General features: G+C 27.3%; 1 protein-coding gene and 1 long non-coding RNA gene across 2 annotated transcripts in view; one reads left to right on the top strand and one right to left on the bottom strand.

The window, feature by feature from the left end:
- Positions 1 to 4,178, top strand: LOC107164366 (uncharacterized). Its single transcript, XM_015512161.2, has 3 exons — positions 1 to 450; positions 696 to 873; positions 3,488 to 4,178. Exons 1-3 carry the CDS (start codon positions 354 to 356, stop codon positions 3,798 to 3,800), a joined length of 588 nt encoding a protein of 195 aa, XP_015367647.2. The 5' UTR covers positions 1 to 353; the 3' UTR covers positions 3,801 to 4,178.
- The window catches only part of LOC149062506 (uncharacterized), a 27,483-nt gene continuing 18,664 nt past the window's right edge, over positions 3,552 to 12,370 (bottom strand). Inside the window, exon 3 of the long non-coding RNA XR_016189966.1 lies at positions 3,552 to 3,687. This is a non-coding gene — a long non-coding RNA (uncharacterized LOC149062506). The remainder of the gene's footprint in view (positions 3,688 to 12,370) is intronic.

A 12,370-nucleotide genomic window follows, 5' to 3' on the forward strand; every position in this document is an offset into this window, starting at 1 on the left:
ATAAGTCGTTTCAGAATTGTCCAAGAGGCTTGTGGACCCCCCCGAGTTCTGGGACTCGGCCTAAATTTGTGCTATAGTAGTTTCACACGCTACTGCAGTATGCTGTCCAATAGCCTAATGGACTACCGACGAGTCATGTCAGGCTATTCCAGGAATATGAACATAAGATCAGTCAAAAATAATATTATCGTATTAAAATATAATATTATGTACCCGTTTGCGGTTAATTGTTTGTCCGGTAGGTGCCGTGGTGACTTGTAAGTTATAAAAGGACACGTAGAAGGTTTCTGGTCATCACTCGACAGTCATCGGCGTTCAGTTTACACTACTACACTGTACGGCGATACAACATCATGATTTTCATAATAAAAATCTTAATTTTAATCACTGCAATCATTGCCATCAGTGGAAAAGCACTTGACGTGAATGTCGATACAGATCGTCCCAGCGGTGAGTTACCCATCTTATTATTTTTAAATTTCTTCATTAGTAAGAACTGTAGGTATTGGAAATTATTAATATCATTGTTATTTTTTTTTATTATTAGGTAATGAAAAATATTTTTATAACTGAATTATATTTTTGCATTTAGGACTTTTAACTCATTTGATATTTGTATTTATTTGCTTTACATGTCATGTTTGTAATTTTTTAATGGCTTATGTACTTAATCATTCATATTGTCATAATTTCAGCTCATTCCGATCATTACAAAATGTTAGACACTCTATCCAACACGAAACGGATTGTTCCTAACCATGATGAACTTGATTTTACATGGCCGATACGGACTAGATCTTATATGCTGCTACCATCACCAAATTACGATACTATCAACACCAAGCCCGTAGTGAACAAGCATGGAAACTGGTGGTAAATACATTGTGTTTTTTATGTGTCATTATGGAATCGACGATAACATTTTACCCACCTTGTCACAATCATAAAATATATCGATTTTTAAAAACAAAAATACATAATAGCCTTTCTTTTATATAACATTATGCATATTTGGAAAGCTCTCATCGGTCTATATTTTTTATATTCAATTCAAAATAAATTTAACTAACTATGTAGGTAGTAACTACAGGATGCTTTACATCATATTGCATTATCATAACTCATAAGTATAATCATGTTATACGTATACCTTTATACCTTATACGAATCAATCATAATATGTGGGTAATCTGATAATTCAATTGAAAAATAATATTATATGGGTTTTTAATAAATTGAGTGTAGGTATTTAACTCTAAGCCTGACCTGTCTGGTATATTGATAATGTTATTGATAATTTTATAACAGGAAAATTATCAATACTTTTTTTTGAATTGAATCATTTGTTTTACTTTGTTAATGCGAGTATAACAATTATAACATAATGTCTTAATATCAATAAATAAAATAATATTATAATTTCGGATTCAGTATTAGAAACAGCGGCATTAGAATTTTCCATTGTAAATAGCTCACATTCTGCGCACTAATTTCATTTTAATCTATGTATAGTAAATAATATATTCATTAATATATTCATTCTAAATTTAAAAATATTTTATGAATAATATTTAGATTTATATTTACAAGACGGGCAAGTTAATGATTTATTTTAACTCGGTTAAGTTGAGTTTATACGCATAAATAAGAAAAAGTTAAAAGTTAACACACATTTTTAAAAACTTTATTAAGTTAAAAAGAAGTTAATTTTGGTTACAACGCTAACTAACTTTATTTTTTACAATCCCAAAACTAATTTAAAGACTATGGCTATAGTGTTTATACTTTATACAGAAATTCCACATAGTATATTGTATTTTATTGAGGTTTTCATTTCTTAAAAATGAACAATAGTTATATAATGTTTTGTGTATGCGCATTTATGATAAAGTGTTACACTATTACTATATGTTTAATAAATAATCACAAAATATGTTAAAAAATGAAAATAATATACTGAATTATTAAAAACAAAATAAATTAACTTTTGATGAATATTTTCAATTTAGTGTTAACTTTTAGGGTTCCGTACCTCAAAAGAAAAAAAACTGAACCCTTATAGGATCACTTTGTTGTCCGTCCATCTGTCAAGACCGTTTTTCTCAGGAACGCGTGGAGGTATCAAACTGAAATTTCTATATGATACTCAGGTCCCTGAAAGCTGTAGAAAAATCAACCTTCTAAGCCAACGCAATCAAAAAATACAGCCATTTAGGCCGCAAATTTTCTGGGTACTTCCCGTGAACTTAGAATCTTGAAATTTAGTACAAAGTCACGTCTTATAGTACAGATATAGGAAAAATTACGAAAACCGTAAATTTTTAGTTTCATCATATAAAAAAAATATATTTTTGAAAAATATTTTTGACAATTTTGAAAATTTCAAAGTTACTACTCCTTATCTCATGCACGCGTTGAGGTATTAAATTAAAATTCATATTAAATACTTGAGTCTATAATACCTTTAAACTGTAACAAAATCAAACTTTTATGTCAACGCAATCGAAAGAAATAATAACAATTTAAGCCGCATATTTTCAAACTCGCGACTACTTGCGAGGGAATCAAAACCTATAGGGTAGGTACTTCAAGTCGATTTAGAATTTAGAATCTCGAAATTCGGCATGAAGCAATATCGCACATATAACAGAAAAATTCCGAAAACCTTAAATTTTTAGTTAGATCACATATTTTTTTTTTCAAATAATTTTAAACTTCTAATCCTTTTCCTCATGAACGCGTATTTATGATCCTCTAGCTTTCCATATTTTGATGTTATAAATTTCATTTTGCAATAAAAATACCATAACTATGACTCGATTGTCGTGATGGTTGAACTTTTACTTATATACCTACAGGTTTGTACGGAACCCTCGGTGCGCGATTCCAACTCGCACTTGACCGGTTTTTTTTAAATTTTTCCATTGCAATTTGAGTATGTTATGATATTTCTATTTGCGGTTATGCAAAGGTAGTAGTTGTTTTTTGTACTGGGAAATTGTTTGCTAGTTGTCTAATTGTCTTAAGCCATTAATAATTTCATGCCTCCTTCTCCTAGACATAATTAACCAAATTTTGTTCATAAATTCAGATTCATTAAGCAATAATATAAGAATAACTCTCTAGATGTTAAATTTGAAAATGGCAACATTCAAACTTAATATTAAATACAAATTTTTATGTTGACTAAATAATGTTATAAATGGTGACATATTGAACAATTTTCTTTTTATTTGTTTGAGATACAGATACAACGGTCCTAAATCGATTGATTTATATTATTTTTTTAGAATTTGAAATTACAAAAACTCAATAGATTTTTTTTGTGCCTTCATTTGTATAAGAGTAGTTGCAAGATTCATTATATTTTTTAGGGGTATGGGTAGCGCACAGCAGAAGAATATAATTTAAAGTAGTGATCACTGAAAAAAAAAACATTGATTGAGTTTCTGTTTCCATTAATACCAATATTTTTTTTTTCGAAAAGGGAACGACGACAAATTCTTGTTAAGACCAAAGGTTCAGATGATGGACCTGATTCAGTTATATCGCTCGGCAGTTCTTCATTAAGACCCATGTTAAGAAACAGACGACGTCGATCATCCTCAAATTCAGATACATTAACCAATAAAAACACCACTGTGGTAGTGAGTCCCACACTCGTCAATAGTGAAACACCAACATTTTCTGAAAATAAACGTTTACTTATTATGTTATTGACTTCATTTACTAGTATTACTCCGCCATACGTGATTTTTCCACCGATAAATTGGGAAAAAGTTGACAGTATTTTTACTTAAAATTAATAATAAGAATATAATATTTAATTATTATTTTTTTTTTTTATATAAATTAAACAACAATTTTACTGCATAAATAATAATTTATTATAAAATATAAAATTCTGTAGTTATATTATTATTATTCTAATAAATAATCATACTTTTTTTCACCTAATATGAATTTGTTGATGTCTTACCATTTTCTAAATGTGATAAGTTATTGTCAGATGGTACACTATTTTCATCTATCCTTGCAATAATCGATATTCTACACTGTCAAAAAATTGGATATTTTTTACAGTTTTATTAATGTATATAATTGTAAAAATGCACGGTTTTAAAGTGCTTTCTTATGTATCTTTGTGAAGTAACTTGGTTTTCTGTATTAAGTACACCTGTTAAAATGTCTTTGAACTTTGTCAGTTATTATAGATGTAATTTGATTCTATCAATGTTTGAACATTGTTTTGTATTGTTTTATTAATATTATTAATTAAAAAAAATAACTATTGGATCAAATTGAATATTTTGTAATGTTCATATCAATTGAGTATGATGGCTATGTACTATTTTATGAAAAATATATTGTAGCTGGTTTTCTTTCAATCAGAAAACAAAAACTACATATTTTAGATTTCTGAATTGTCCAATATCATTATCCTCTGAAATAATATCAAACTGTTTATAGAGTTTTATGCGAAGCAGAGGAATACAATTTAGCGATAGGGACATAACTTGAATTGCATTATCTATAATTTGTAATTCTTGTGGATATCCTAGTGATTCATTCAAAATCGATTAAAATAATATTTGTGGTAAATTTTATTTTGATTTATAAATTTTGTAACATATTAGCTACCAATTCATCATGAATTAACTATCTAAGTCTAGGTCAATATTTGCACGTCAGATTAATTTCTTTCAAAATGTAATTAAGTTACTTTACTTGTTACTTAGGTATAAAGTAATGAAATTACTACTCATTCAAATACAATTGGAATGAAATTTATTTATTTTTCAATAAAGAAAGTGTCATAGACATTGTGAGGAAATATTATAAATTATAATGGTTTGTGATTTTAAAAATAAAAGCTTAATTACATTTAATAGTCGCATGCACCTAAGATTACTAAATTTGTGTATACTGATTTCATATATTTTAAATCATCCTTGAGTTGTTATTCTATGCATTATACACAAATACAATGTATTTGTTATGAGAAATTTATTATAGTAATTTAGTATGTCACTAAAACAATTGATTTTATTATTTTAAAAACTTTTTTGTGGTACAAACATATTAATCTTACAATAAATAATAATATATAATTTCAAAACACCCATTAGTTACTAAAGTTTAAATTTAGTTAGGTTGTCAGTGCCAATATATTGTGAAAATTGGTAGGAAGTACTGATGTAGTGCCGTACAAGTTAGTAGCAATACCAATCAAAGATACTTGACTTATATCTGAAGTAAATAGGTACTTATTTGTTAACAATTAAAAACAAAAGTAGGTCTTTTCATTTGATGTTAGTTTAGTTAAAGTTGAATTGTCCTAAACATGGCTTTGATTGGCAAAACTTAATTTTATATATAGGTCTTGGCTTTCTAACTTTTGGAATGGTAAAAAAAAATTCCGCCCTTATTTTGATCAAATTAATATAAACAGATCTCATATCCCTCATATATATTCAATTGAAAATATATAAAAATAAGAAGAAGAAGAAGAAGAATTATAATTGAATTATAAAAGGTTTATTTATAATTTATTTTTCAAATATTAGTATGTTGTCATAACGCATAGTAGTATATAACAAAAGCTACAATTTAGGTTAGTCGTACGTGAACATTTTAAAGTCAATATTCAAAGAGGACTTTTAAAAAATGTAAAAGTATGAATATTATATATTATTAGTTAATTTACATACTATATAATAGGTATTTTATTTAGTAAGTACACCATCTATTTGAACATTCCAAACTATAATATAATAACTTTTAAAGTTGTTTTTGCATAAAAAATAATTCTATACATAAAAAATATGCTGATTTAAACTATTCTTTAATCCACGAACCAGTATTAATTGAACCATTTTATGTGATCCAAAAATTGTATACTGTATTAAGTAATTAATTTCTCAAAATTTTCTTTTTTTAAGAAATGTATTTTTGTCTTAAGTTTTTAATTTTTATTTAAATTGTAATTAATTTTGTAGCCTAATTAATAATTATTAATTAAACACGATAATTTATAATTGCTTGTTTTATTGTTAAACTTGAGTGTAATTAATTTTTACTCGTAAATCTATATTCCGCATTTTATTTTTATTAGAATAAAATAAATTTAAAGAATAACTTTTTATAATTAAATGATAGTTATTATGTATTTTGTTTTTAGTACTTATTTTATTGAAGTATCATATTGATAATTAATATTTATTACCTAGGTAGGTACATATTATAATATTAGCATTAGGGAATATTATAAATATAATATTATGTTATTATACTTTTTTGTTTCATAATTTATTCATATTTTTTAATTGTATAGGTTGTTTGAAGTGTCTTATCAATGGATAGCCTCCCTAATCAAATTTATAATCCAGTGTTATATTTTATTGCATACATACATGCCTTCATATTTAATCTACTTATTGTGTTATTGTGTTCTTACTTTTTAAATTTAAATAAAATAATTAAAACAGCTATTCTTTGTCAGAAATAAAAATGTAATTGAAAAGTTACTGTGATTAGTGATTACCTATATAAAATGTATGAAATATTTCTTAGCGTAGGTAGTAGGTACTTCATATCATCAAGTTGAAATTTGAAAAATATCCAACAATTGCTAATTGCTATGTGAAAATAATTGGTTCTTTAACTAAAATCTAACATTTCCTCACATTATTTAGCTAATTCAAATCAATCAAATAGACATAGGCGCAAGTAGTGTTTGAAATTTGGGGGGCTGTAACTCAGATCAGCAAAAACTACATACAGGCCAAGTTCCCATGTATTATGTTGTAAAATCATAAGATATTGAGGGACTATAGCAGTTCTAGAGGGGCTAAACTCCCAGTTTCCCTCTATTTGCCCCTATGCAAATAGAACAATTTAACGTACCTTATACATGAAAATGTATGTACTTAAATTTCAAACCTCCTTAAAAATATTTAAAACTGTTAAGGTAAGGTACCTAGGTATAGAAATATAGCATAATTTGAAATAGAATAACTGCATACAACTTTTAACAAAAAAAAATGAAAAAATAATATAGGTATGCAATCAAAAATATACCTAACAGATTACAGATATCTTAGAAATTATAAGACAATTTGACAGTTTAATAAAACATAAGTAGGTATAATTTAAAATTAAATATAATATTTCTATATGAGTAATTATTATGTATTTAACAACTATAACAACCTAACGAATAAAAAAATATTTTACATAGCTTCGGTACTTTATATAATTAAAAATAATCTAACTTATAAAACTGAATACCTATAACCAATAGGTATTAGAAAAATATCTATTATTATAAAATACCAGCATACACAAAAATTAACTTTATCCACCATAAATATATGATATTGATCAAAAATTGTACAGTAATAAATAATAATAGTACATATTATGAAACTAAGGGGATTAAAAATATACTGTTTTTATAGAGTTTAAAATAGACAATTTTCATATTTAGTGCATTTGGGTCTTGTAAATATGTGTGTAGTAGGTGATCATTAGTGCGTGTAAAAGAAAACGCAGAGCACTTTATCTCACAAGTTACCTATATATCGCCTCCGTGTAGCACGCATGGAGGTAAATAATGTTTGTCATTTGTACATATTTTGTTCAAGGCTAATAGATAATAAATAATACCATATATCAACCTTGTATTTATATGTACTTTTTCTCAATCCTAGCAATGGATCTAACCGCGAAGATACTTCTAAAAAATTATTTAAATAAGTTATATGTCTACTTAAGATCGATCATACTACATTTTAAGATACCTATTTAATTTAAATATTCAAACAAAACTTATTGGAGTTTAGGTCGTTTAGGAACAACATTTTGAAAAAGTGGCCTGATCGATCTCACTCCTAAACATATATTAACGAATTCTATTTGGTTTTTAAAAGTCTTATTGCGTTATCGGCTCCTTCAGTGCCATTAACAAAATATTTGTACACTTTGGTTAGGACATTTGGGGGGGGGGGGCAAAGACATAACACCCCTTTCGCTATTTGCGACTATATGTACAGTGTATGTAATATAGGTAATTACCATCATATTATGTAAGAATAATCATTATTTCATTTTACTAACCAGGTATTTTATGAATTTGTATTTACATATTTTACAATTGTAAACTGGTGGGCTATAACAAAAATAATGTTCATTGGGTCCTATTATCTTCATGCAGAATAATAATTAATGAATAAATAGTTGAGATAGGTATATATTATATATAGGCAAGGCCGGATTAAGCACCTATTGGGCCCCGGGGCTGAAATTTTATATGGGCCCTTTTGACAAAACATGCTTTACAATATAATGTTAACACAATATGAAAGATAATACAATACACTGCACACGAAAGAAATGTGAACTATAAAGCTTGTAATAATATTTAACCGAAAATGGCAAAAATATCCGACTAAATGAATATTATTAGTTAGTAGTCACTAGTCTCGTATTTGCAATAGTTTTATAAAATGATACTAGATCGTATAGATTAATATATCATAAGCACTACGGGTTACTATAAATAACTTAAATGCATCGAGAATCGAGATAAGATATACTCGTACAATACTAGAGCGCGAGCGATTTCCCGTATTCCACCAATACTGGCAATATTACCCACAGACTTGTAATTATTTTCTAATTTTATGTCTATGTTATTACAGAAATAAAAATAACATAAATTATAACCACGGACTAAGATATACATAATATATATGTCTTAGTGCGTGGTAAAATGCATCTTTTCTACCATTGTGCTTTTGTAAGTATTTACTATTTAGTTATTTTTGTCGATAAAAAAAATGGTTTTTAAAATATAGAAAAACTATTTTTTTTAATCACTGAAAATTATGTATCGGCTTAAAATTGTTTGGGCCCCTTTCACTTGGGTATTTGAGAGGGCCCCGGGGCTTCCGCCCCGGCTAGACCCCCCCTTAATCCGGCCTTGTATATAGGTACTAGGTAGGTAACATATTATCACACACGGTAGGTAATAATATTATAAAAACAATGCGTTTACGTCGAAATATCTTACAAAACATGTCTGACACTGGAATTAATCGATGAAAATTGCCTTATGTTTCTATCTATTTTATACCATTTTATATGATATTCTAAAACACACACGCACATTCCTATACAAATTCCTATACACATTCCTATAGAAATATAATGCATTAATACCTGGGTACCTAAATAATTATGTGACAATATTATAGTTTAACATCGTATTGGTACCGAATAAAAAATAAGTGAAATCGACCCCGTAATCGTTACAGCCGGAATCCGATTAAAAAATTCCTAACCCATAACCATAAGTCTTGTGATATTTCGGATAAATTATAAAGATGCGTCTGCGCGCCAACCTGGCGCCGCACCTTGTTGCTTACGGTACATATATTTTAAACGTTCGTTGTATATAGTGCACACCAGAATAGACGCCAGGATCGTCTCAATCACATTATATATATATATATATATATATACCTACCTATATTTCGTTGTTTATTTGTAAAGAATTACATCAATGGCATGTCGTAGCCTCGTAGGGTCGGCGATGAAATGCGACCGGTTAAAATGTATTATATTATTATATTATATACCTACTACCTATAGGGATGGGTACCGTCGTAGGTACCGACCTACCGCACTGACGCTGTATAGTTCTATAGATATCAAGTCTGCCTTTGTTATAGTGCAGCTATACCTAAATATTCATTCAATAAAATTCGACCCTGTAGGTGTGTATGTGTGTAGGTATTTATATATTGACAATGAAATTTGACATGACGTTTTGCTAAGTTTTTTTATTAAGATATTTTATTTTATTTTGAATTAAATGTAGTTCTGTAACGACGCGCAATGACCATAGATACATGACATTTTCACCGAATGTTCGACCATGCAATTTTCAAAAAATTTCGACTTAAGTTGAACTATTTATAGGCATTTGAAATTTTCGATCATTATTAGTTTTTTTTAAATTAATATTGATAAAAATGTATTTTTTAGGCAGAAAAGCTTGAAAATTTAATACAAGGCTCTTATCATATTGTTACAATAGCAGTTGAAACATAAAAGAAATTCATAGTCACAATTTTTTTTTTATAAGCATTCAAAGTTTGAATTTTGACAAAATACGTAAACATCACGAAAATTCACAAATTATTTTAAGGTAGAAATTCATAAAAAATTTCTTTTTAAATCTAAGATTTGAAAATTTAATACAAGATTCCTTACAAGTTTTTCAATCTTTATCACAAATAAAAATTCCACCGGAAATTCAAATTAAATTTTTATGAGCATTTGAAATTTAAATTTTAACAACATTGGATTTTCACTTTTAGCGATTTCCTTATTTTGGTGTAACTCTAAAACAAATTACCGCAGATACTTGAAATTTTGACTGAATGCTTATATAGGCATTTTATATATTTGATAAAATTTTCAAAATATTTAGATTTGTTTTGAGCTGTTTAATGATATTTTAATTTTTCAACTTTTTTAGTTTTTTTTCTATAAATATCGATAAAAATTTATTTGTTCGGTAGAAAAGCTTGAAAATTTAATACAAGAATTCTAACACATTATAACAATTGCAGTTAAAAAATATTAAAAATTCGTAGGCACGATTTTTTTTTATAAACATTTAAAGTTCAAATTTTGACTAAATACGTAAAAATTACGGCAATGTTCAAATTATCTGAGATAGAAATTCATAAAAGTTTTTGTTTTTAATTCTAAGATTTGAAAATTTAATACAAGGCTCCAAACATATTTTTACAATAGCAGTTGCAAAATAAAAGGAATACATAGTCACAATTTTTTTTTAAGCATTCAAAGTTTGAGTTTTGACAACATATGTAGAAATCACGAAAATTCAGAAATTATTTTAAGCTAGAAATTCATAAAAAATTTTCTTTTTAAATCTAAGATTTGAAAATTTTTAATAATCTATAATATATCCTAGACAGATAAATCGTCTTCGCTCAGAATCGTTTTTTTTATACAATGATATAATATCATTGGATTAAAATTTAATTCCATCCATTACAGTAACCCACTTGTAACCTACTGTACAGCAGAGCGACATACACGACTTACCCGCTTTTTAATCTTACTAACAGTGAAAAATAAAATATGTGTTTTTATATAACTCATTATGTGATTTTCATGAAAAACAAAACTTATAATAATAAATACTTAATAAAAAACAACTTAAGAACTTGAATTATTATTATTATATTTATATTATTATTAGATAGTATCTAAAGCCGTGATTACAATATTAACACTATATAGGTAACGGTAGGTACCTATTAAAACTTTTTTTTTATGACAGAATTTTTTTAAATCCCTTAAATTTGAATTTAGGTAATCTTTTTCCATTTACAATTATTAAATTATTAAAAATAAATACATTTAAGTATACTTCGACCATTTATTCAGGACAGTAGGACATGTTACCAAATAACAGTCTGGTCACCATAACTATAAATCATGCACCCGACACCGTAAAACCGGTTGTGTGTACAGCATAAGTAATGCATTAGTCGGCTCCTCTTTGTCGAACTCCCCTCGATAAAAATAACAGAGGAATAATAAACTGGTCACCCTTCGATTAGAAGCCAAGGTTAAATTCCAATTTCTATAAACCCATACACACATATTTTATATAGCATTTTAGAAACACGAAAACACGACCTGCTGAATATCCAGTGCGACGGATCGGTATAATAATAATAATAATAATAATATTTTTTTTTATTAAGACGTCAGTGGTTCATGTGATAACTCAGTTTCAGATATTTTATTCTCTTTATCAAAAAAAAAAAAAATATACTGCCTATCCATTATATTATAATAAATAAAATATATAGGTACTTTACTAGAGTATTTAGACCAGCGTTTCCCAACCGCTTTCCCTCGCGACACCCTAATCCCAACCCATATTTAGCCGCGGCACACTTGTCACTGACTTGTATAATATGTATACGTATTTTTTTTATACTAGACTTTCATCGTTTTAAATATTAATACCAAAGTAGTTGTATATCAGTATAATATTACCAGCAAACATTTTAAAATGGTAAGATTGGAAAAAATATTATTATAATTATCCTAAATATTTAATTTATTGAAATGTAAAAACAAGATACATTACAATCACAGCAGACAACAAACGGCTAACTGACTAATATTTTTAATTATTTAACAAGGAATAGTGAACAATATCCCCGATAAGAGAATCGTTTAAACTATTTTAACCAATTACCGAAATTTTACGTAAACGTTTATTAATAGTCCTGAAATTTCGCGGCACCCCCAGATG

This window comes from Diuraphis noxia, unplaced genomic scaffold (assembly GCF_037042655.1).
Source record: "Diuraphis noxia isolate RWA-SAM2 unplaced genomic scaffold, SU_Dnox_SAM2 contig0001, whole genome shotgun sequence".
Classification (NCBI taxonomy): Eukaryota; Metazoa; Arthropoda; class Insecta; order Hemiptera; family Aphididae; genus Diuraphis; species Diuraphis noxia.